This window comes from Seriola aureovittata, chromosome 21, assembly GCF_021018895.1.
Source record: "Seriola aureovittata isolate HTS-2021-v1 ecotype China chromosome 21, ASM2101889v1, whole genome shotgun sequence".
In the NCBI taxonomy this organism is placed as follows: Eukaryota; Metazoa; Chordata; class Actinopteri; order Carangiformes; family Carangidae; genus Seriola; species Seriola aureovittata.
The window spans coordinates 18,790,922-18,815,762 of record NC_079384.1 but is presented as its reverse complement, the minus strand read 5'-3'; the positions used below and the strand labels follow the sequence as shown (position 1 = coordinate 18,815,762).

At 44.4% G+C, this 24,841-nt stretch overlaps 2 protein-coding genes across 3 annotated transcripts in view; both read right to left on the bottom strand.

Annotated features, from left to right (window-relative positions):
- Positions 1–508: 508 nt before the first annotated feature.
- Positions 509–17,992, bottom strand: cep131 (centrosomal protein 131). Of its 2 annotated transcripts, XM_056366660.1 has the most exons (30): positions 17,854–17,992; positions 16,706–16,903; positions 16,400–16,494; positions 14,546–14,657; positions 13,850–13,977; positions 13,338–13,442; positions 12,937–13,116; positions 12,691–12,808; positions 12,454–12,570; positions 12,038–12,230; positions 11,812–11,906; positions 11,580–11,708; positions 11,291–11,483; positions 11,092–11,186; positions 10,779–10,958; positions 10,492–10,683; positions 10,127–10,264; positions 9,895–10,020; positions 9,679–9,795; positions 9,388–9,417; positions 8,957–9,059; positions 7,511–7,712; positions 6,816–6,923; positions 5,567–5,684; positions 5,357–5,431; positions 4,675–4,817; positions 4,399–4,576; positions 4,103–4,299; positions 3,246–3,306; positions 509–3,145 (listed from the first exon to the last, which is right to left on the bottom strand). In XM_056366660.1, the coding sequence occupies exons 2-30, from the start codon at positions 16,889–16,891 to the stop codon at positions 3,074–3,076; spliced, it is 3,786 nt and encodes a 1,261-aa protein (XP_056222635.1). In that variant the 5' UTR covers positions 16,892–16,903; positions 17,854–17,992; the 3' UTR covers positions 509–3,073. The 2 variants fall into 2 exon arrangements, with proteins under 2 accessions (XP_056222635.1, XP_056222636.1); XM_056366661.1 differs by lacking the exon at positions 9,388–9,417.
- A 269-nt stretch (positions 17,993–18,261) lies between these two features.
- Positions 18,262–24,841, bottom strand: part of rnf213b (ring finger protein 213b) — a 33,926-nt gene continuing 27,346 nt past the window's right edge. Inside the window, 11 exon segments of the mRNA XM_056365965.1 lie at positions 18,262–19,050; positions 19,568–19,746; positions 20,162–20,251; positions 21,056–21,253; positions 21,460–21,537; positions 21,635–21,836; positions 22,067–22,250; positions 22,883–22,966; positions 23,086–23,218; positions 24,299–24,547; positions 24,661–24,755. Of these exon segments, the coding sequence (XP_056221940.1) occupies positions 18,912–19,050; positions 19,568–19,746; positions 20,162–20,251; positions 21,056–21,253; positions 21,460–21,537; positions 21,635–21,836; positions 22,067–22,250; positions 22,883–22,966; positions 23,086–23,218; positions 24,299–24,547; positions 24,661–24,755 (1,631 nt within the window). The 3' untranslated portion in view covers positions 18,262–18,911.

The window sequence follows — 24,841 nt, the reverse complement described above, 5'->3', positions numbered from 1 at the left end:
GGAAAGGAAATACGGGGGGGGGCAGCACGTTTCAGTGCACACAACCAGTTGCTGTAGTGGTCCAGAGGAAGTGAGCTAGCTGGAGGGTGAGGAAGAAAAAGAATGAGGGGGGAAGGGGGGGAGGAGGAGAGGAAGAAGAAGTGGGTCAGCTGTGGACATTATTCCAGATGTATAGGCTAAAACCCTGTGGTGGTTTTAACATGCCTACATACAGACAGGGAAAAGGAGGAACATAGCCATTTACAGGAAATAGTTTAAACAGTAGAAAATTTCAGAATAAAAGTCTTTATTTAAACACTGTCAGTGAATCTTCTCAGGCTGTAAACCAACAGCTGCTTTGGCTCATACCGTGACGTCCGCAGGATTTTCAGTAGCTGTGACTTAAGACACGTCTTCATCTCCAGCCAATGAGTTACACTGTGAGAGCAAGGGATGATGGGGGGGGGGCAGAAACAAGCAAACAATTGTGCGTTTTCCCACAGTGAACACAAACGAGGACCACAGTGTCTTCCACACAATCTTTCCTTTTTATTCTCTTGGTGCTGATGGATCAGTCACTGTCTCTTCACAGTTTTTAGACCATCGCCATGAAGAACAATGAAAACTAGACTAAAAAAAAAAAAAGATAACAAAATGGTGCATTCAAGAGCTACAGGTTCGGGCACAGAGGGTTACACATGTAGAAATGGAAACAGAAACAAAACGATGAGTGATGACAGCTGGAATGGTTTGTGTACAAAGTTACAAAAAAAAAACAAAAAAAAAAAAACAGGGTACCTTGTGCATGTGTGAGTATCTGACAGCACGAGGGTCATCTCAGGTCAAAACAGGAGGAATGGTGGCATACAAACACACACACACACATACACACACACACGCACACACACACAAAGGCAAGGCTTATTGGCACTTGTAGGACGGGCATGCACGAGGAATGCCAACTCACATCGCCACCCTCTCGGTTTGGAGGCCAGCAGCCCCGTCTGCTGTGCCAACACCGGCGGAGGCAGCGAGCAAACTGTGGCGCTCAGGGGGCCTTCGGCCCTCCAAACCAAAGTCCTCATGACTCACAGTGAATCTCAGTTGGTGGCCGTGACACCCATAGAGACGTGTGACACATATCAACCACCTCTGCCCTGCTAACAGGCTTTAATCTGGGGTGTTATTCTTTTAAAGGAGGGTTTTACTATTTGGTTTAATGGGTAACAATGTGATTTAATGCCTCTGAAGTCCCAAACTGCATTACCCATAATGCTGCATTATGTTAACCCCTATCCTACCATAACATTACACTTCATATGAACCCTTTACATCGTGGCTCGGACAACGTTCATGTCAGAAAAACCTAACATACTGTATTTAAACCACCTAAAAATGGCATAGTTATAAAATCTCACTGACAGTTCTCAGCTCTGCCAAGTCACTAAAACAACCCTCGACCTTCCTGTGGACCAGTAACACTACGAAGGTCATGGGAGAGTGCTGATTTGGAAAATAAATAAAGGAGAAAAAGAAAGACAGAATAAATATTTTCTGATAGGAAGCTTTCAGAGCCAACATGGTCTTTCACATCATGTTGCAACTAAATAACAGGCTTTACTTCCAGGTTTAGAGTTTCTCTCTGCAACACAAACTCTTGTTACTCTCCCCACCTACCACCCCCCACCTCTCACTAACTCAAGCTATGGACCGTTCTAACTGAAATCTTATCCACAAAGCCTTCTTGTGTCTCTTGGAGGGGCTTCCACATATCTTCATTAAATGTGAGGGTAAAGAAAATGGAAAAAAAAACAACACAGATAGTTTACGTGTGTGTGTGTGTGTGTGTTGAGTCTGATGCGTTTTGTCACAGCTGCAGCCTCAGAATCAGGCCGCTAGAATCTACATGGCATTTAACATACCTCTAGTCACATGCCTCATGCCCCCTCAAACCCTGCTACCACCCTGCTCTGTCCCAGCTCTGCTTTCCTGATCCTATAAACATTTTCTATGCGCATTCCTCCCTCCCATCCTCCCACCTTCCTCTTCTTTCTTTCTTACATTCAGTAACTTTCAAAACCACTCTGCAACCATTTCCATTTGACCTCAAACATGCCGTCAAATTTTTCTTCACTCGTTTCCCTTTAAGGTGCCTACACGTCCTATCACTCTTTCTAGCAACATTCTACATGCACTCTACTTTTAGTCTGTAGCCAGTGTTAGTACGTAACTCCTAACCTCTTTGTTAGATCCTCATTTTGGTCTAAGACACATAAAACAAACTGCTCAGAGCTGCTCACAGAGCAGCAGCAAGGCAGAGGTTATGGATCCTGTAATTAGCGCTTGCCTCGAGGGGGGCACTGGGACAAAACACATGACTCAACAGAGAAAAGGGGGGCAGTAAGAGCTTGACTTGTTCCAGGCAATAAGCACATAGCGTTGCTGTGATGCTGTCCTTGGTTGTAAGTGGTCCTCCAGAAAGAGCGATCCCCCCACCTTCTCCTGCTTTACACCAGCGCAGGCCTGAGCTGGTTTCAGAAACATCTGGAACTGGTCTCTGTGATAGCTCTTTGAGGAACATGGAGGCGTTCCTGTAGCCACAGGCTGCAGCAGGGGGGAGCAGCATTGGGGGGGGGGGGGGGGGGGGGTAGTCAGGAAAAAAAAAAAGAAACAGCAATCATCCTCTGGAAAGGTAAGAAGAGGAATGGGAAGTCCATTCGTAGTGTTTTTATTTGGTTCCACCTGGTCTTTAAGTCTTTAAATTAGGGAAATTCCAACGCAATACGTTCCTTCATGTCTTCGGGGGGGGGGGGGGGGGGGGTTTGCAGGGTGGTGTTGCAGGGTGGTGTTGGGGGTGAGGGGGCTGTACAACCAGGCCCAGTGCATTTCCCCATTTTGTGTTTCTCAAATGAGGTAGGACAAGGTTCAGTCGCTTGTTCAACCATCTGAAGCTCCACAGGTTCAGTCTTGTCGGCAGGAACAAAAAAAAAAAAAAAAAAAAAAATCACGTGGGGGCAACACAATGGGTCGAGCTCAGAGCGGGGGCGAGGGGGGAGGGGGGGTCCACACGGATAAATCCTGGCCTTCTTGTCAGTCACTTCTCCAGCAGCTGCTTCCTCTGCTGCTCCCACAGGGCCTCCAGGTGATCCGCCCTCTTCAGCGCAGCCTATCAGAGGAGAAGTAGATATTTATACATGGTTGTCAATCATCTCGCCACAGCTGTGTTTTCTTGTTTATCATGATCTGACACAGCGGCAGTCTCTCACCTCGTGCTGCTTCCGAAGATTATTGACAGTTTCTTCCTTCTTCAAGATGGCCGACTTCACTCTGGCAAATCACAGAAAATAAAAATGTGAGCGCTTGATTCGTCGCTTTCACTTATTATACTGCTTACAGAGACCCAACTTTTCCCACCATGAGCAAACAGCTGGTGACAGTGGCAAGAAAAACTTTCTTTTAAGAGGCAGAAACCTGGAGTAGAACTGGGCTCAGGGTGGGCGACGATCTGTCTCGATCATAAATACGAGTATGGTTGAAGATCAAAACCAACAATGAACTGATCCTTCTAACAGGTCTTAGGTGTGTGTGTCCACAGCCTAACCCATAGAGCTCCATTGTTTCCAAAAACAATTAACAACACATCGGTGAGTCAACCCTAACCCTCTGCTCAGATGATCTCCACGTTGATATTAATCAGGTCATCTTCAGGATTACTCCAGCCCTCCATTTAACTCATATTTCTCCTCCTTTACAAACTGGCAGATCTTAAGTTTCCACCTTTTATTCATTTTGAACTGTGGCTTTAAACTGTGTGCCAACGTTCCCGTTCACACCTTGAACAGAACAAGGAAGAAGACAGTCACTCAACAATACTGGTGAAATGCGTGGAGACCGCCGCCGACCTAGATCCTGGGACGGTCTTTTCTTCCACACACAGCGGGCGCTTGAGTGTCTGCAGATCAAGTTTTGTCTTTGTAACTTCCAGACGTGTCAACTTGTGACCTCAGTTCATCAAACTGCATCTTGTAACATATCTCCAGTTACAAGTGGCATATTATTACCCTTCAATAGCAGCTATAAAAATGTCCAACTTGTACTTATGTCACATCTAACAGTCTCTTACCGTTGATGGACTTCAGCCAGCTCCTCCTCCTTCTCCCTGGTGACCCTCTCCACCTCCAGCCGTAGCCTTGCCCTGACTTCTGACACCTCCACCTTCATCCTGCGGTTCTCCTCCTCCGTCATCACCAGCCGGTCGGCAAACTCCTGCCTTACCACCTCCGCCAGGCTGCGGCGCTCGTCCGCCAACTTGTCCCTGGTCTGAAAAGACGAGTCAGACAAATTCAAGTGGAATCTATCTCAAGACGTTTTGTCCACTTTTCAACAAGTGTTTCCAAATGACGGGGATTTGCTCCTCACCTGTGTGATGTCCTCAACCTCCTGCTCTTTCTGTCTTAATAGGGCCTGAAGTCTGATCAGCTCTCCCTCCGTATCCATCTGCTGCTTCCTCAGCTCTTGCTGTTTCTCCACAGCCGTCCTCTCCGATCGCTCCAGCTCCCTCAGCTCGGCCTCGTATTTTTCCCTCACACGCTTCACTCTGAGAACAGTGTGTGTTACAGGTTGGTGCTGATGCTGACTTGTGATTGAAGCCATTATTCACACAGAGGAAATATTGTCACACATACACACACACACCTGTTGTCAGCAGCCCTCTCACACTCCTCTTTGTCCTTGCTGGTCTCCTCCTCCAGCGTCCAGATGGCGAGTTCGATCTCTTTGTCACGTTCTCGCCGCAGCTCGTCTTTGAGCTCACGCTCGCGGCTCAGCAGCCACGCTTCCTGCACACACACAAACACACGTTGTCTGTCTGGGCTGCTTTTTCCAGCATTCACACATATATACACACCTATGCAAAAAAAAATCATGTACATCCTCATTGGTTAATTCTTTACTTCTTAATCAACATCTCTACAGTAAATGTTCCTGCCTATGTCACTGACTAACAGAGGTTGTGTTTTTCTAACAACTCCTGACTCAGTGAGTCCACTCTTCCTCAGAACATGTGATCTACACCCTCAGGGTTTCCTCCCAATGACAGTGCTGAACTCCAGACAGCTGGAAATGTGCCACCTGCTAAAGTCACTACATTGGAAAAAGATTGTGAGCAGAAAAGTTCAGCTCTTGTTCTATTTAAGTTTCACTAGATATCTTACATTTCCCCTGAAATAGGAATGACTAAATGCCTGCAGGGCACTATGAGCACAGAGCTTTATATTTACATGGTATTCAGTGGTTTCTTACACATCACTGTGGACAAAAGAAGGGAGCTCCGAGAGCAGATAAAGCTGCATAGCTTAGTGCCAGCATATCAACCAACCTCTTTTTTCTTGTAGTTTTCTTCCCAGGTTTGCTTTTCGATATCCAGACGTTCTTGCAGCGCCTTCATCTCCACCTAATTACACAAACAACACTCTATAAGCTTGCTAGAAAAACTTAAAGGTGCAGTTACTGGACAGAGTAGTGAGACAGCAGACTGGAAGAGTCTGTTAAAAGTCTGAGGTGAATTATTTTTCTGCTCAGTTCTCACCTGGTGTCTCCTCTCCTGCTCCTCTCGGGTTTTGTCCAGCTCCTCTCTGAGGGCTCGTCCAGCCAGAGAGCTGTTCTCCTCCAGCTGCCGCCGCAGATCCTCCAGCTCGGCTCGCTGCCTGCAAGACAAACACAAGACGATCACTGACGAGGAGAAACACAACAATCCCGACATGCATCATCTGTAAAAGTACAGTAGACTTTTTGGACAATGCTAAAGCTGCAACTGCAGACAGGAACGCTGCAGTCAGCATTATCAATGTGGGATGAAAAAAATATGAAAGGCTGCATTTATTGGGGTGTTACTAAGTGTGTAAAATGTCCTGTGTTCCAGTACAAAGTTTGCATCCAAATACATACACAACATTCACAAGATCATAGCATTGCATCATGTTAATGCTTAACCCTTGGTTCACACTGGCTCAAGCTGTTTTTGTTACTTTAATGGCTTGTAACAGATTATTGGCAGCTTACTTCATTCTTCTATCTTCTGAAGGTCACTCGTTTAGCAGCTGAGCAGCTGTAATAAATTTACGATTGTAGTGGGTGTTCATCTTTAGAGAAAAAAAAAATCTATGTTCCCTGCAGGATTGAAGGGGAGACACACACACTCTCGCAAATGGGAATGTTATTGTGTGACAAAAATGTCTAACCTGGAGGCTGTTCCAGAACAATGAATCTTCAAGGTTGCTTCTCAGCAGTGTACCAGCATTGCTGAACTAGACTGGAACACTGTTTCCTATAGATGGGCTGTACTTGGAGCCCAGGTAGATAAAATCACTCAGTTTCAACCTAACGTCTTATTTCACTCTTTTCAAACTAACTACACGCCTGTCTGTTGTGTACGCTGCAGTAACTGAGTGTGAGATACGCTTGTCTGTGCACAGCCCCAGAGCTAGCATCTACCAATATCCTGCATGTGAGGCGTTTAGGGGACATCTGTAAATTATAGCTACAGAAAATATCCTGCGGTTACACTCTCTCAGTCTAAACTGCAGGAGTCTATGCATGCACACCATCCACCTCGACAAGTACATTTTCAACCTGTGGGAAATAGTGTGGAACTTTAACAATGGACTTGATTTTCCACTGATTCACTGTTATTCTTGGGACTATAATGAGGACAAAGCACTGGAACATTCTGCACCAGTCTTTTCCGGAGCTGTCTCTGGTTAAGATGGATGTCTCTGGTTTATGTCTTCACATTCTCACTGCAGAAAAAAGATGAGGCGGATGACCTTTGACCTCACCTCGCAGCCAGCTCGGCCAGCCTCTCCTTCTCCTCGGCCACCTCCTTGTAGAGACGCCTCCTCTGCTGCTGCAGGGACAGCTCCTCCTCCTGAAGCTGCTTCTCATATCTGACACATAAACAAAAAAAGACACACTCATCACATTCAGGCTGCTAAAATTAACATAAACAATAATTATGACACACGGGCAGAGCACACAAACAAGTGACTAATTAACGAACGTCTGCGAACAGTCTTTCATCTGCTACACTCATTAACTCTGACAGTATGTTCCCTTATGTGCAAACTGCAAAGCCTCTCTCCTTCTCACTGTTTGTCTCCTCTCTCCTGCCTCGCAGAACAAGCAGCACGACTTCAATGCTTCCAAAAAATAGTGATGAAGAGGAATGTCGAGTAAACTGCAGAGACTGAAGATCATCTCTCACAGGTTTTAATGCATTAAGCTCAACAAAGGCTGCTCGCTCTTTAGATGTTTCACTTTGAAGCTGCTTCTCTTTCAGCTTCTGACTGAAGGAGCTGAGTGACTGAGTGGTTGGATGTGATATAATCTTGCATCCAGTTGTAAGATGCCATCTATCGTATGTATTGACACATTTCTTGTAGTGTTTGCATATTGAAAAATGTCCATAAAGATACAATTCTCAAAGAAAGGGCAGAGGAGGCCGGTGGGAGTAGTGATGATGTGACTTGCCCACCTCTGTTTGGCTAGCTCCCTCTCTCTCTGACACTGCTCCTCCTTCTCCTTCTCCAGCTGTTGGCGGAGCTCCTCGCACTGACGGACATAGCGCTGGGCCGCGCGGTCGTCCGCCTGCAGCAGCTCCGCCTCGTGGAGCGTCCGCAGCTTCTTCAGCTCCTGTTTGTGTTTAGAGATCAGCTTCTGGATCTCTGGCTCCAGACCTGAGGGAGGAAGAGAAAACGGTTCATGATCTGTGGCTGAAAAATGTTTCACAGCTCTGTCTGTCAGAGCTGTCAGAGAGTTTTATTTTCTATATATTGGTGACAACAAAACTAAGTAAACAAATACAAACCAATCTGAATTCAAATCTGGAGCTGTGACTGTACAAACACCTCATCAGCACTGCCTGGCAACTGTCTGTGACTATTCATGGACTCAGCTCATCACAGGCAGGAGAACCAGGAACAAAATGGTAAGTTTCTGGAAACTGAACTGTACCCTCTTTGTTCATGTTGCCTTTAGCGAGCCAGAAAAATGCCCCGGGTCAAAAGCTAGATACAGAATAATTACTGAATATAGCTTTGATACAGTGCATCTTTGAGGTGGTTGGCATAGTAACTTCTGGAAGATGAGAGGTGCTACAGAGCCAACGGGAACACTGAAAAGAAGCTGAAACTATGTCAGCTGAAATGTCGAATGGCTTGTGATAGATTTCATGAGAAAACTCTGACAGTCTTTCAATGTGACATCTTGTAAATGTTTGATATGAAGATCTGATTAAGCCTTTAAACCATTTTGTTTGTTGCGTCCACACTACTACATTTTCATTTTAAAATGAAAACGACCTCCATGCAGACGAACATTTTAGCCCCATATCAGAAACGATCTCCATCTTGAAAACGCTTATCACATGACCATTCACATATATTGGGCATGCTCATGCTGGTTTAAACAGGAAGCAGATTGTCTACTCTGCAGTTGGTTAGCTGCAGAAAATAATACGAACAAGGATCAGCAGAAAATGCAGAATTTAACTGCACAACGGCTGCTAGACAAGACAACAAGGTCACCAATGTTTATAATTCATTATCATGTTGTATCCACCACTGTTGGGGTCTACATCGTCATTTCCAAAGATCCTTGTTTCTCCAATTACAGACTCCTTTTAAGGGGCTCGAAAACTCCAGAGTAGTGTGGACGTCAGGCAAAAGAGATGTGTTTTGTGTGTGTGGATGTAGCCTAAAACGGACCACAGGTAAAACCACCAGTGGATGAGATTATGCCACATTACTAACACAGATTACACTGGAGGATCATGGTGTAAAAAGTACGGTGTATAAAGGTTTACTTGATAAGAGCACATGGGAAAAGTTGTGCTTCATTATGCTCTTATCTTAATGAAGCTTCTGTTAAGGATGTTTTAATCGCATATTTCTGCTCCAAGCTACGGCTCCGACTACAGTACCTTTGACGGTGATCTCTTTAATCTTCTTGGTTTTCTCGTCAATCCATTTCTCCCGGCGGACCTTCTCTGTGGCACTCATTAGGTCTTTTAACTTCTTGATCTCCTGTGGGGGGGAGGGTAGAGGGTTAATAATGGTGGCAGTGAAAACAACACCAAACTCAAGTGACATTTATTTATCGAAAAATCCACCTACGTAAGAGGAAGAAGAGAAGGGTGGAAACAAATTCTGGGCAAGACAAACGACTTCATAAAGCAATAAGAGCTTTATATGTAAATCTAGAGATGAGAAGAGACTGAGGGGACTCACATGCAGAGACACTGTCCAAGAGAAGATGCGTGGGACAAACAAATGAAATGAGAAAGGAGTGGCAGAATGAGAGAGAGGTGATCATGTCAGGGATGACCGTGTTAGAGGAAAAAAACAAAGTTACCTCGCACAAGGGACCCAGAATTTGCCACACCTAAAGCCAGGAAAAAAACAGATCCACAGACAAGGACAGAGAAAAAGGCAGTGAGGAAGGAGAAGAAGGAGAGAGGGAAAAACAGAGAGAAGACAGTTAAACAAAAGCAGCACGACACAAGCAAAAAGAAAAGCAAGATACAGTCACACAGGAGGCAAAGCAGAGGCAGTGAGAAAATAACAAGTGTAGCTGTAGATTGTTAAATCCCCACAGAAACATTCGTGTCGCGACGCCACTGTGAGAAAATCTTGGCCATCTCACCATCTCATGCTGCTCCTGCATTTGTGCGATCTTCTTGGTGTATTTCTGGTCCACCTGCTTCAGCTCTCCCACCACTCCTTCACAGCGCTCACTCAGAGCCTTTTTATCATTGATCAGCTGGAGGGAAAGAGCACGTTTTAAACCACAGGGAGAGAAAGTGAAGAAGAATCTGAATGTTTTGAAAGCAGGTGGCAGCAACTGTGTATGGACACCCACCTGATCAATGAATGTGAGGTGTCTCTGGATGGTGGCTTCATATTGTTCCTTCTGGATCTGGAAGTTTCTGCCCAGCTCCTTCTCAGTCTCCTTCACGTGTCTCACCGTCAGCTCCCTCTGCTGGGCCTGATGGACAGAGGATGAAGAAGATGAGCAAACACGAAGGGGCCGAAGGAGGCCAACAGCTTCTCTCTACATTCGAATTTACTGTGACACGTGTTCATCTCCCCACCAGTGCAGCCTGCAGCATGTTGACGGTGCGTTTCTTCTCCTCCAGCTCCAGCTTGATTCTCATCATGGAACCGGTGAGTTCGGCGGCGGTGGCCGACGCCTGCTCAACACCAGCCAGCTCCTCCTCAGACAACACAGCCTGAGAACACAAACATCCAGTCAGCACATGTCGCAGGATTAACATAATCTGACACCTGACAGATCTGGGTTGACTGATGATTATTTATCTATGGGGGAAAAAAACACAATACTTTCTTGTACGTCAAGACAAAGAAATAAAAATTAGTGTCAGGATTGGAAAATGTGGAGTCTGACAGCTCTGTAGTGCTGCCACCATAATCACAAAATCAGACTGAAGACCCTGACCTCTCTGTGTGACCCTGAGGTGACCGAGCGAGGTCTCTCCTGTTCAGATTTTTCCATCTCATCCAGGAAGCTCATGATGCTCTGCAGCTTGGCCTCAGACAGCAGGGCGCCCCCGTCTGGCAGAGCAGGGTGGTGGCTCAGCTGCCCGTGGCGCTCCAGGTTGTCAGTGGTCAGAGAGTTGGAGTCTCCATCCTTTAGAGAGAGACGGTGGGAATGTTGGTTACAGACAAGTCGTTAGTGGTTCATGGTTTCTTCTTGCACAACATAATTAGGAAATTAAAACTGACCTCATCTATCCAGGCGTATTTATCTTTGCGGTAGCATTTGGGCTCTGACAGCCTCTCTGGCTCCTCCTCCAACAGCTTCAGAGTGTCCAGCAGCTCATTGAGGGTGGTTTTAGACTGAGCCCTGCTGGACAAGGCTCCCTGCCGCTGGTCCTCCACACTCACTGACCTATGCACAGTCTCCTAGATCACAGACATAACAAACATGTTTAAAATAGGACCAAACAGAAGAACTGCTTTCATGTTTCATGCTGGTAAAACTTCAAACCAGTGACTTCGATCATTTCAGTGCAGTTTGAAGTTTTCAGTTATTTACCTGGGAACAGTGAGAACCTCTGCGATTGGACAAAGCTGGGGAAACGGCTCTGAAACTGAGCTCTCCTAAGTCAGTCACAACATTCAAATTCGTGTCTGTGGAAATATTTAACCAACAGTTATTACAGGTTTCTCTCACATCAAAAACGCTGCACAGTATGAGTGAGCAGAGTCATATAATTCTACAGATTCAAACATACCTGTGTTCTTAGTTTTGATGTCTGTGGGTGACAGCGGGCTGTTGTTGCTCGGTGACGCCGGGCACCTGTTGGTCAGGGAAATCCTGGGCGGCTTCTTGCGTCCAACCACAGCGCTCTGCCTCGGGCCTTCTGCCTCCACCTCAGCTGCATGCTGCACCTCTGCAACCCGCTGAACTCTTTTCTGCTGCAGCTCCTGTAGCACACCATCGGAGGGAGACATTACACAAACTGAGTGTAATGTGATGGCTACTTTAGAAACAATGCTTCAACCCTGGCTTAATGTACGTACATCAGATGTGTTCGCCTGGGAGGCAGCGAGGCGGGCCAGACGAGCTTTCTCTTTCCGGATCAACTTCCTGTCGTTCTCTTGGTGCTGCTGCTCCAGGCAAATATCGTCCTCCGCTCTGTCCTCCTGCTCCTTCAAGAGAAAATAAATTGTTTTTAAAATCTGAGGAGAAAAGTGGAGATAATGAATGAAGGAAGCAGAGCTGAGCTGAGCTGTGAAGACAAGACTTATTTACCTGGGAACACTGAGAGCCTCTAGGATTGGACAGAGCTGGAGAAATGGCTCTGAAGCTAAGCTCACCTAAGTCGGCCACAATGTTCAAATTGGAGTCTGTGGAAACACATAAACATCAATAAATCAATTATCAGTTCACTTGTCAGATCTAACATTTGGTTAGTAACCTTGAGGTTATAGTACCAGGTATCTGAAGATAGAAACACCAAGTGCTGAGACATACAGACCTGTGTTCTTGGCTTTGACGACTGTGGGTGACAGCAGGCTGTTGTTGCTCGGCGACGCTGGACTTTTGTTGGTCAGGGAAATCCTAGGCGGCTTCTTACGTCCAACCACACCGGTCTGCTTCAGGTTTTCCAGCTCCACCTCAGCTGCATGTTGCACCTCTGTAACCCGCTGGGCTCTTTTCTGCTGCAGCTCCTGTAGCACACCACCAGAGGGAGACACGAGACAGTGTTGAAGACCGTATTGATCCAGAGAAATCATCCACACAGAGGCTTGATTCAAATATTTAAATCATGATATAATTTGCACTACATGACACATATCAAGGACTAAAAATCATACTCTCTGTCTCTGTTGCATATGTATCTGCAAGTCTAAACTTTATGGAAGTGCAATAAAGTGGATCAGAGGTGGGCACCTGGATGGCAGCGAGACGGGCCAGACGAGCTTTCTCTTCACGAATGCGTTTCCGGTCTTCGTCCTTTTTGTGCTGCTGCTCCAGGTGACTGTCCTCCTCTGTTCTCTCCTCCCACTCCTACAAGGGGACAGACACAGACAGTGTTAATACAGTAGCATTAGAAAGACAGAGATAAACCTGTTAAGACCACAGAGAATAAAAGTAAGACAGTAAGGCAGGCTGGGAAAAGATGGATACCTTTCTTTTACTGGCAAGGATGCGTTTGAGCGCTGCTTGGTTTGTGTGTTGTCTCTTAGCATTGCGTCTGTACCAGCGCTGGATAGTGACTGCTGCCTGGTTCACCTGCTGGATAAACCTTCAGATACATAATAGAACCACTATGAGTCACAGAACAAATAAACAAAGAACATGAACATCAATACACCAGGTAACAAGTAGAAACACTATGGAAGCCGCCCTCTGAAACAGTTTAGTGTGTCTGACCTTTCTGCCTCCTCCTCAGTGACCTCCCTCCTTCGAGGCAGCACCGGGCTGCCGCGCTGGGCCGACACTGGGGATTTGTTGTTAGAAGTGGATGATGTCGAGGAGAAATTCTTCTGAGACTTAGTGACGGAGCCGTTCTCCAGTGACACCTCATCATTTGCTGTGGCTTTGAGGATGTTACTAAAAGAAAATACGATTGAAGACACAAAATCAGATGAGGTGGTTCGCAATAAACAACCAGATCGTAAACAGGAAGTATGACTTGAACAAACTGTGATATTTTGGAGGCAGGCAACACAAACCGGCTGATATCAAGCAGTTTTTCATTATGGCCGATATCAACTTATTATATTGGCTTAGGAAAATTCTTCAAAATGAATTGTGTTAACTTCAGGGCTTACTTAAAGGACGGCTTCTGGTTGGAGCTCTTGGGTGTGAGAGGTTTCTCAGAGTAGTTGTTGTGTAAGATGGTGGTGACTGAGTTCCCCACAGCTCCCTTGTTGCTCCTGGGAAAAACAAGACGGCACCATGACGCTCTGCAGGAGACAGTTCTCATGTGCTGGCATCTGTGTCAAGTAGTGACAATGCTACTGCCATCTATTTCAACTTCACCCCCCCTCAAGGCTTTGCAGTAGCTGATACTGTTCATGCTTTGACACAAATTCTTACCATAATACAAACTCAGCCCACACTGTTTTTTTTTTCTACATAGAGGAAAAAGTCCAAGTGTGTGGGTGGAATTCCTGAAGGCAGTATCAGCTGCCTTGATCACCAGGTATGAAACACGAGAAGCAGGTAAAAATCCAGAATGCAGCAGCACAGGTATTTACTGGGCTGGTGTAAGTTTTACCTGGACTGTGTGTGTGTGTGTGTCTGTGTGTGTGTATGTGTGTGTTTGAGAGACGCTGCCCACCTGTTGTTGGCAGTGAAGGTCGCAGCCAGAGCAATGCCAGGCTCTCTTTTCTTCAGGCTGGTGGGAGAGTCAACACTGCCGGTGCTGCGGGAGCTGGAGTGAGGGGGGAAAGCTCTGGGCTGATCGTCCTTAAAGACAAGAAACATAAGAGTTGTTGCATAATCTGATATCACTGAGCTACTGTGTAATTTGACACATTTGAAAAGAATTCAATGTTTAGGAAAGGAAGAAAAGCTTTTGGTATCCACCACGATTACATGATTAATCAATCGACAAAACTTTTTTGATAATTGAATTGTTTTATTAAATAAATTCTTTAAGCTAAAATACAAATATTTGCTGGTTCCAGCTTCTCATATGTGAGGATTTGATGCTTTTCTTTGTCTTACATAACAGTGAACTGAATAGCGTTTTGTTGGTCAAACAAAACAATACATTTGAAAATGTCACCTTTGGCTTTTATATTATATATATAGTTGGTATTTTTATGTATATTTCTGGCTTTCTATAGAATAAATTAAAGAATCTGCAGATTAACTGACAATTAACAGTCCTATGCAAAACATTTGAATATTACAATAAAATGCTCTTTAATTCTGCTTCATATTCACTACACACAGTTGATATGATGCCATATGCAAGAATACATAAATCTAAAGAGATGACAAACAAACAAATGTAGTTGGTGATAAATACCAGGATGTTCCATGTGGTTCTGTCTGGGGAGGCCTTGCTGAGGCTGGCCAGTTTCTTGCGTCCATCAGAGCTGCTGTCAAACAGGGCCAGGTAGTCCTCACTCTGGTCCTGACTGAGGTGCACACAAGCCAGTCAAAGGTTAGGGCCATATGGCACAATACTGCAAGGTACCTTTTACCATTAAATCAAATGATCATCGGTGAGAAATTACAGAAATCTCAAAACCTGGAAACTATTTACATGCATAGATAAAACTGGAGGAGGAATTTTTAAATATTTTTTGCAATTTGGTTGAACTGAACCACGGCAGCTGTAAACCAGCAAAATAATTTCAAACCTGCCCTTATTAGTGGGAGGAGGGGGGAACGCTCAATTTTCACATAACAAGGGCTTAGCAGTGCGCAACATGCAATTAAACAACTCGACACAAAGCGGGGAGCTCGAGTCATGGCTTTTAGTGGCAGCTTTTGTGATTAAATGTTGTAATGACAGCTGCAGAAATGGGTCTCATCCTTGTCTGCTGCCCCGCCCCCCGCCCCCTAAGCACTGGAATTCACGAAACAGCAGCTGATGGTCTGTTAGGGAGAACTCTCGTCCTGGATTCCATGTGAATGTGTGCACACATATGTTGATCCCCCATGGCCTGTCATTCATCCTTCAAATAGCCTTACACACCAGCACCTCCACCATGAGGCACAGATGTAGGCTGACCTCCTGTCTGGCCTGGCCTCTGCTGGTATCTGTGCTGCAGCATGCCTGTGCTGTGCAGGGTGTTTCTGTCTGAGTAAGTATATAAATGAGCGTGTGTGTGTGTGTGTGTGTGTGTGTGTGTGTGTGTGTGTGTGTGTGTGTATGCGTGCGTCTTCCGGGGGGAGGTCAAGCCAGCTGGCCCAATGAAAAGCAATCTGACAACACTATTCAGGCAGCACATTCCTCTACTTTTTGCTTTACAAGAGAGTGATGCATGGAGGGGAGGAGGCAGTAGGGAGGGAAGGGGTGGTGAGTGACCCAATGACAGCCCTAAAAGAATCTGAGCCTTGGAGGGGGTATTGGGGGCATTTAAAATGTCTTTAAATTTAAAGCCCCTTTGCTCTGCATCCTCAGAGGCAGAGAGGGGAGGGGTGGTGGTGGCAGCTGCCGGACAATAGAACCAGAGTGTGCACACTTCTCTTTTCACTGGCTCCTGTTGGAGGGGGTAACCTGACCCCGAGGTCCCAGCCCCCCCTTCTCCCTCTAACCTGGGACAAAGCAAGTCCCTGCACCCCGCGACCCTAGCAACAGCCGCCCAGCTTCCCGCTACTCTTTATCATGCAGGAGCTGGCGCGCCACAATTCCCATTGTCTGAAGTGCTGAGGCTTCAGGACTGCCAGCTGTTGCTCACTGAAGAGCAGCAGCCTGGTTTAAAGAGCTTCATGCGACAGGGCTGAGCCATAGAGATTGTTCCTTGTAACACGAGCACTGCTTCCAGACTGTCTGATGAGCATTATCTGAAATGCACACATTCTTTTATGTCACTTCCAAAAACACAACCTTCATATTTCAGCAGCATGTATGCTGCTGTAAAGGTCATTTGACGATCTAACTGTATCTTAAGAGCAAGTTTTGCCCGAGGCTTTGCAGACTACATGTATCAGCACATACTGTGCTATATGCAGTTTAGTGTTTCAATGTCAGTGATAAGGAGCGAGGAAAATATGTTTGACCCAGAGAAATAAGAAGGCATACTGATTCTCAATAAAAATATGTGTTGTCTACTTCGAAATATGTTACAAGCACAAATAGCTCCGGTGTTATTACATAAGCAGCGGGTGTGTATGTATGTACATAGGTATGTGTGTGTATGTGTGTTTATACCTTAAACTAATATTGGCCTGCTGATTGACCTGAGTGGTGCTGTTGGACCTCCTCAGGTTCTTGATGGAGCGGGAGCTACCAAAGCCGGCATCGCTCTGTGGAGTTAAAAGATTTGTTAAAGAGGTACAATATTTGTTTGCAAACATTAAACACTTGGTATCAAGTAGAATTCTGAAGAAGAAGAAGACAGTGCTGATTTGCTCATCCCTGCATCTTGAATAGATCATCTGAAAACTCATAAACAGTCTTCAGCTCCTTTCTATTGCCAGCACAAAAGTACACATGTGGCAGTACACAGTTACTCACCAGGGTGTTGCGTTTCCCTCTGCTATCACTGGCCACAGAAACCGACACAGAGCGAGAGAAGTACTTCCCAGGTGATGCACTGCTAGGTCTTTTGGACATTGAAAGCTGGGAGCCGGACAAGCTGAGGTCCAAGGCATCTCCTGAGACACCTGTCGAGATGGACGACGGTCCACGTGTTGTATGCATCCTTTGAAAAACCTGGAATGGTAAGAGTAAAAATGGACTTGGATATAAGACACAATGTGTCACACAAGCTATTTCCCAGGAGATTCAGCGGACACAACCATAGCAACACAGGAAATAACAGCCACTTTCCCCCGACTGTTTTGTCTCCTAGGGTCACCAACAACAAAACCACTCACTATTTTTACTACAGCTGCAACTCCACTGACACCAGTAGAAACTAACAGCACATACTGACAATGTTTCTGTGTTTTAACCAAGCCAGTTAATTAATACAACCCTTCATAAAATACACTTTTGCTGAGGCAATGAAGTAACAGCACGCTGGCGTTGCTAAGGTGTAAGCCAAACATAAGGTTAACAGGTTTCAAAGCAGCTCTCCTGACAACATTTTACTATCGCTGTTATTCTGTGACAGGTGTATGTTAGTTCTGTTAGCTAATCTTATCAGATTCCCATCACAATAAACAAGCTTGTGAAGCATGACAGGTATGATACATATCGTTTCTTATAAAACAGCGCTGGGAAAAAAACAGTTGTCGTCAACTACGTTAACGTTACAACATAATAATACCCGCTAGCTAGCTACTGTTACAGTAAGCTAACACAGCTATTACACTGATGCTAAAGGTAAATGTAGTCCTAACCTTAGTAACGTTACCTCGTTGACCGAGACAAATGATTCTAAACTGATGCAAACTGGGATGTTTCGTAACGAAATACGATAACTCTTGCTTACACTGATTTTTTAAATCACCGCCTCGGCTCAGAAAGCACACTTAGTTAACGGTAATATTTCTGTCCTAATATAAGTTGGCTCTAAAGAGGAATAATATCGGTTGTTTTTCAAATTAAGTCTTGTCAAAACCAGCATTTCTAGCTAACTGTTAACGCATTTAAGGTTTCTCCCATCAAAACCAAAAAACGTTGGCTGCCGAACCAGCAAATTAGCGTTAACTACTTACCTCAGAAGCTGGATGGTAACATTGCTGATTAACTGTAGTACGCTTTCACGGTGGAGTTTTAATTCCCAACACAATCCTCTGATGCCCAGTGAAAGTATTCCGTTGACTCGGTGGACAAATACGGAGGACCGTAATAACGCGGAACATCATCTCTGAAGTAACAACACAGATTATCTCCGCCTCTTGTCGTCTGTGGTTGGTGCAGAGAGAGCGCTGTTTTTTTATTCGCGCATCTGATAGGCTGGGAGGAGCTGTCCGTCTAGTGTCAGCTTCCAAGGGGCGTGGCTCAGGCAACTGTTTGGTTGACTTTGCAAAGGGAGGCGTGATAGCAGAATGACATTTTTCTTTGCATTTCTCCACGTTCCCACTGTTGGGAAACAATTCCACAGGAAAGCAAGACAAACAAGCTCCATTTTACCCATAGTTTATTTATTAACTGTTCCCTGACACCTCATTAATAGATTGAACAAACATAAAAAAAAGAATTAAAAAAAAAAACACTTTCTCACTCATTTGGATCTTGGAATAATAATCCAAAATTTTAAGCAGGACCCCTCTTGCCATCCTTGTGGGACCCCCAGACTGAGATACTCTACAAAATGCCATTGACCATAAACCATTGTGTCCCTTTTATGGTCATTTTTTATTCTTTGTAGTCATTTTGTGTCTCTTTGTACTCACTAAGTGTCTCTTTACTGTTTTGTGTGTTTGTGATTGTTTTGTGTCTCTCAGTAATTGCTTTGCATCACTTTGTGGTCATTTTGTGTCTCTTGGTAGTTGTTTGTGTCTCTGTGGTCATTTTGTGTTTCTTTGTGGTTGTTTTGCTTCTCTCTGGGATCATTTTGCATCTCTCTGGGGTCATTTTGGGCTTTGTTACTGAGAAATATTAACATTCACTTCATACAGAGGCTCTTGTCACAAGGGCCTCCTGACCTTCAGCTGTCCATCGTTCTACGGAATGTATTTATTAATGAGAGCCTATCTTAATTCAGATATTCCCTTATGGACAGTAATAACAACAAAACACTTCAAATTATTCAGCTCTCTGTAGAAATAATTTATCTTCTTTTAAACTCCACAGCTGCCCTCCACACATCAGCTCCTTGTCCCAGTGTGATCTCCTCTGATAAAGACTCGAGCCCCAGCAGAGGTGGAAGGCCTTTCTGGTCCAAATGGATCTCTATGGTGTACCTGATGCTGTGGAGGGAGGGAGGGCATTTAGAACAGTTAGCACTGAAACCATTGTTTTCCCTACAAGCATTCCTATTCACTTTCCTGCCCAGCTGCTGCTTCAATACAAGTGACCTGTGGCTGAGGGGATACAACTTAAGCTCCTTTCCCCTGACAGATGGCGACCTGGAGGGGTCACGCTCTGGTCCTGGAAGTCAAAAGGCTCCAAATCCCAGGGGAGAGCCCTGGGTGAGACCTCCACACTTTACTCTGATTAAAGCTGTCTAGAATCAATGGATTCCTTTAGACTAGGGTGGTAATCTTTGAAGTGACAATAGGCACACTTCTTTCACTGATGAGCTTACAAAAAATTCTTATTTGTAAAAACACCCTATGGGTAAAGAAGAGAATTCATGTCAATGATGCAAATGTTTTGGGAATGTTTTACCATTTGTTGCTTTGCCTCCTCCAAAAACTAAACTCACAAATGGTCAATTAGTTGTGTTTTCACTGTGAGGGGTGAATGCAAATGACTTGTGCTTACTCCCAGTGTGGATGGTAACCCTGGTCAGGCACGGCATTGCTGGTCTTCAGCAGCAGAATTTCATGCAGCTCCAAAGAGAAAGTGTCAACATCTGTGACAGCGAGGAAACACTTCAGCTCTTTCCTCTGGTCCTCAGACAGCTTCTGCTGGAACTGTGAGGGGAGTTTCTGGAATGGGTCCTGAAAGACGACCATTAATTAAGTATAATCAGGGTTTAATTCACTTTTTGTATATTAAAAAAATAAATACTACTGCTACAAATAATGCGCTTCATGGCAGAAACTGCAGCAAAGACAGAATTCCTTAAACCTAGTTCTTATTGGGGTCAAACTCTGAGCGCCCGCCGTGTCAGACGGCACACTTTCAACGGATTACAGCCCAGAAAATTTAACTCTGTGTGGTGTTTGGGGTCAGTCACTGGCATCCAGCAGGGGTCACGAGTGATTATGTGGTCACCATGGGTGGAGTTCTTTCATGGATTTAGCATTTTTAAGACTGTAAAGGGGCCTCGCATATGCACAGTTCAAGTATTGTGACAAAATTTTACATCCAGTAAATTTCTGTTACATATTTTATGATTTTATTGATACTTACATGCTTTTTGTTCAGCATAAGCTCAGATTTCCAACAAGTCAGGAGTTGCCAGGCGAATATGCTGTGTTCCAGTTTGCTCTCTCCAAGACTCTAAAATGAAAATGAAAGAGACATTAGTGAGGCACTAGAGGAACCATACCATTGTCTTTTTTCGACAGCTCGTGTATACTTTACATTTTAGCTGACCATTGTTGAATGCAGGCTAAACTGTTTTTTTTAAAGGTCCAATAGTATAGAAAGTGAGATGTCCATGTGTTGTTTGATTATAAAGCAGCTCTAGGTTCTATATTAATACTGTGAAAGTATCAAAGTGTTCAGTCCACAGAGAAATACACACAGCCTGTATTCAGACACTGAGCCTTAAATCCAGCCGTCAGAACTTCCTGAACTTTGTGATTTCCTTTTCATATAGAAAAAATCTATAGGAGCCTTTGGTTACCATTCTTTTCTGTATGACAGACCTGAAACTTGATCGAGCTGTGTAGAATATCACAATGTCTGCAATGTCACTGTTACATTATCGCTGCATGGTAATGCAGATTAGGTGAAAATTGAGTTTAAACATTTGAGTTACAACTGTCTGGTAATAGATTTCCATATTTTACAGAAATCAATGGAAACCAAAGGATGTATTATGTTATGGTCCCTTAGACCTTTTATGTTACACAGCAAAAGAGAAGATCAGAGTCATAAATAGCTTGATTTCACTTATTTCATATTTTATATTTAAGTACAAACTGTGTTTTTTATTGTATCGAGTGTTCTGTGAGTCGAACTTTCATAGAGAGACAAACAACAAGTAAGTGGCATTTCTCACAGAATGAGATCAACATGATCAAGTTCTTTGCATAGTGGTGTTGCAGTGGAAATAGCTGTGGGCCTGGAGGTTTGTACCTTGGCTACAGTGCTGGAAATCTGCCGGCGCATCTGCAGAGAATCAGTGAGGTAGGACGAAAGCTGACCCCGAGGATCACCGCCCGTCTTCCCAAGGTAGCGAAGGCCAATCTCCACCACATACACGGCTTCGCAAACATCTGTGTATGAACGCAGAACCGTTCTCATGGCGCTGCTCACCGAACCCTTCAGCGGTTCCTGAAGTACAGACAGAGAAACTGAAACTGTTAGCCCGCCAGTGAGAGGGGTGTGATGGAAGGAATTTGACCTCTAACAAAGTGGCCTCACAAAAATCCTACAGGGGAAACTAGTGTGAACATTCTTCAGCTGGCATTAGTCAGTTCCAGATGAAGATTTACCGCAGAATTGTAAAGTTCTTAAGTGAGTGAGTGAAATAGTTTTACCTGACGAATCTTTCCTCTGACCTCGGACAGAACCACAGAGAAATCCTGCAGGTGTCTGTTCAGGTACCTCGAGTTGTCCTGGTTCAGATCAAAGAGGATAAAAGTGCTGGTTAGCGGAAAGTTTGGTATTACCTGACATCTGCTGGCAGTTTCATGATTGGTTTTGATTCTTTACCGCTTGGATGATTGGTTTTCCAGCCAGGAAGCGGCGAGCCAGCTGGGTCTGGATCCCTGGCAGATCGTAGCTTCTGTGGGTCTCCCCACCTTTCTTCAAGGTGTAGTGACAGTGAGCTAGAACCAAAGGTAGCAGCTCTCTCTCTGGGTTGCACAGGGTCAGCTGGGTTTCCGATATCCTCTCCAACTGAACATTGTATTTTCTGGGGGAATAAAACAGCACCAAGTTTTCATAAAAAAGACCTTTTCATGAGCCTGAAGATTTGACAAAATATCAGCTCTCAGGTCCACTTGTTCTCCACTTGCTCTGGAGCTTTTGATCATGTTACATAGTCTTCATCATCAGATTCTGTTTCCAAAATGGATCAACACGTAACATCAACTCAAGCGGCTCAAAAAAAAAACCAAATACGTCGGGACCCGGTGTACTGACCTGTCCTCTTGGCCGCTCGCTGTCCTCGCCTCTCTCACCAGGCTGTTGTGAGTCTCCGACAGGAAGTCCACCAGAGTTCGGAGACATGACCCCGGTCCATGTCGGCACGGTGTCAGAAACTCCCCGGAGCTCTCTGCTGTCACCTCCTTCTCACACAACTTCACATCCACACCCAAGTCTGCTGCTATATATACACGCACACGCACAGGCAGGGGAGACGGTCAGTGAAGACATGCGGTGTAGGAGGCAGACATGTAGGACACCACTACTCACTGCTGTACACAGAGGTGTCAATCTCTGTCTTAACACATGTTCAACTGAATGGTTATTATTTTTCTTTCTTAAGCAGAGGCAGAACTACTTCAAAATTTGTATTTGTAACTGTATATTTGTATTAAAAGAAAGTATCATTTTATTTACAAGGTCAGGAAAAGAGAGAATTCTGTCTTAAATAAGAGACAAATTTGATGTTTGCATTATTTCACTAAATATTATGATACCATGGTGACACTGAAGACTGGGAGACTTCTTCTAAACTTAGATGCTTCTAAACACTGAATCTCCTGTTTAAAATACTAGATCAATAACTACACTTGTTTTTTTCACTCTCAGCAGCAGCTAAAAGCTTATTCATTTACATTAAACCTATGCTCAGTTTAAAGCCACATAAACTATCTGACAGAAGTTTGAGAAATTGTATTATTTCCTTTTCTTTTGATTATTTTCTTAATTTATGCACTGATACAAGTGAACTGTTGCACTTCTACAACTGTAAATTACTACATTAGAGCTCAATGTGAATGGAGACATGCTTACAGTTTTTTTTCATCTCCTCTCTGAGGCAGTTCCACACTTTGATGAATCTCTCCACTCTCTCAAGCAGCATCTTCTTCTGGTATCCTGATGAGGATGATGAGAAAACTTGTGTTAAGTGTGCGTCTGTTCATGTGTGATGGGTTTTTCCTTATTCTTTCACTGCTGCTGTTGTGTGTTCAGTTCTAAATGAAATATTGATGTACCTGCTGGTATGTGCTGTAGCATCTGTGCAATGGTCTGAGGTGCAGAGTCTGACGTCAGAGGAAACATCCGCAGCAGGTCTGACTGTAGAGCAGCCAGCTCAGGTAGGTGGTGTAGCTGTCTCAGACAGTGTATCTGGGACACACACACACACACACACACACCGAATCAGGACAACGATACAACTCCAAAAACAATACCCAAGAGACCCAAGGAAACAAGGGTTTTAAATGTTGAAGAAACAAGACGAGGTGACCAGACTTTTATTCGTTGTAGGAGCTAAGTTCATTATTTTCTCGGGACATTTCAGCCTCCCCCAAAAGATGCAATATTCTCTGTCTGATATTTAGAACAAACCTCCAACACTACTCAACAGGTTTAAGTGAAAGTTTGGTGGAATATTAGGTCAGAATATTTAAGAATAGGCCACATCTTACAAACTGCCCTCCAAAGTGACTGGTTTGCAAAACAGTTCTTTCAACACTTTGACAAAGTTCATCCAATCTTCAACAAATTCACCCTGAAAGGCAAGTTTTTTTTGTTATTTTTTTGCCAGGATCATATATAATTATATTATAGTCATCAGGATCAAGTTTTTTTTTCATCTGTATAAACAACCTCCAAGAGGCAAGTAAATTTTTTTTTCTGGGAGGAAAGAAAGAAAGAAAACAAAAAAAAAAAAACATAAAGGATAAGAAGGATCCAGGATAAATAATTCACATGCCTCTCGGGGGTTCTGTAAATTTGGCATGTGAAGATAAGCAGATAAAAAACACATCCTGTCAAATTTGATGAATTCTGAACTAACAACATGATCTGATACTGAACCCCAAGTTGCTCACAATGTATCATCAGTTGTGAATGAGTGAATGTGACTTGTAGTGTAAAGCGCAAAGTCATTCATCAAAAGTGCAGTGAATCTAGATGCAGGTTGAACGTTTCTAAACTTTTCTACTAAAATAAATGATCTATTTAAATAATTGTGGAGTCTTGGTGGAGTCATGTGCTCTCTGAGTGCTTCCTACTTTCACTATAAGCTGGACTCTTATTGGCTATTCTCCTCTTTAGGATGAATCTGTTGCTCTGACAGAAGATTGATCAAGAATCTTCACAGCGTCAGATCAGTATTTAAAACCTAAGTACATGAGCCTGATTTCATCCACTGTGTCTGCAGTCTTTGTCACAAAGGGGATTTAACATGATGTAGATGGGTACCTTCTTGAGGAACATGCTCAGCAGAGGTAAAGAGCTGCGTCCTTGCGCTTCTTCCACCAGCCGAGAGAATCGCTCCACTGTCATCATCTCGGGGAAAGTCCAGAAGGAGGAGCGGTGTGTCGGGCAGTCAGAGGGGAGGGACAACATGTTCCCAGGATCCCCGTGGAGTAGATTCATCAGGGGGCTTCCAGTAAGTCCATCATCAGCACGGATTCTGTCCTCAGCTTCAGCCAGAAGATTCTGCAGATTCTGACAGCAGTCGAAAGGAGGAAACAAGATTTTATCACCACGTAAGACAAAATGAAAATGTAACTGGTATTGATTCCAGATAATTTTGAGCTATCCAACAGTGTATTCCTTACTTGAAGCACTGGGCTGATGGCAGAATCACAGACGAGCTTCTCCCACCGCTGCCGTCCTTGTCTGGAGGACAGATCAGGTCTTGCACCACGAGAACCTTTATTAACATTCAGCAGCGACAATGTCACGTATTTTTTCTACATGAACAACAGAAGCAGCACGCTGACTGAAATTCATCAGTAA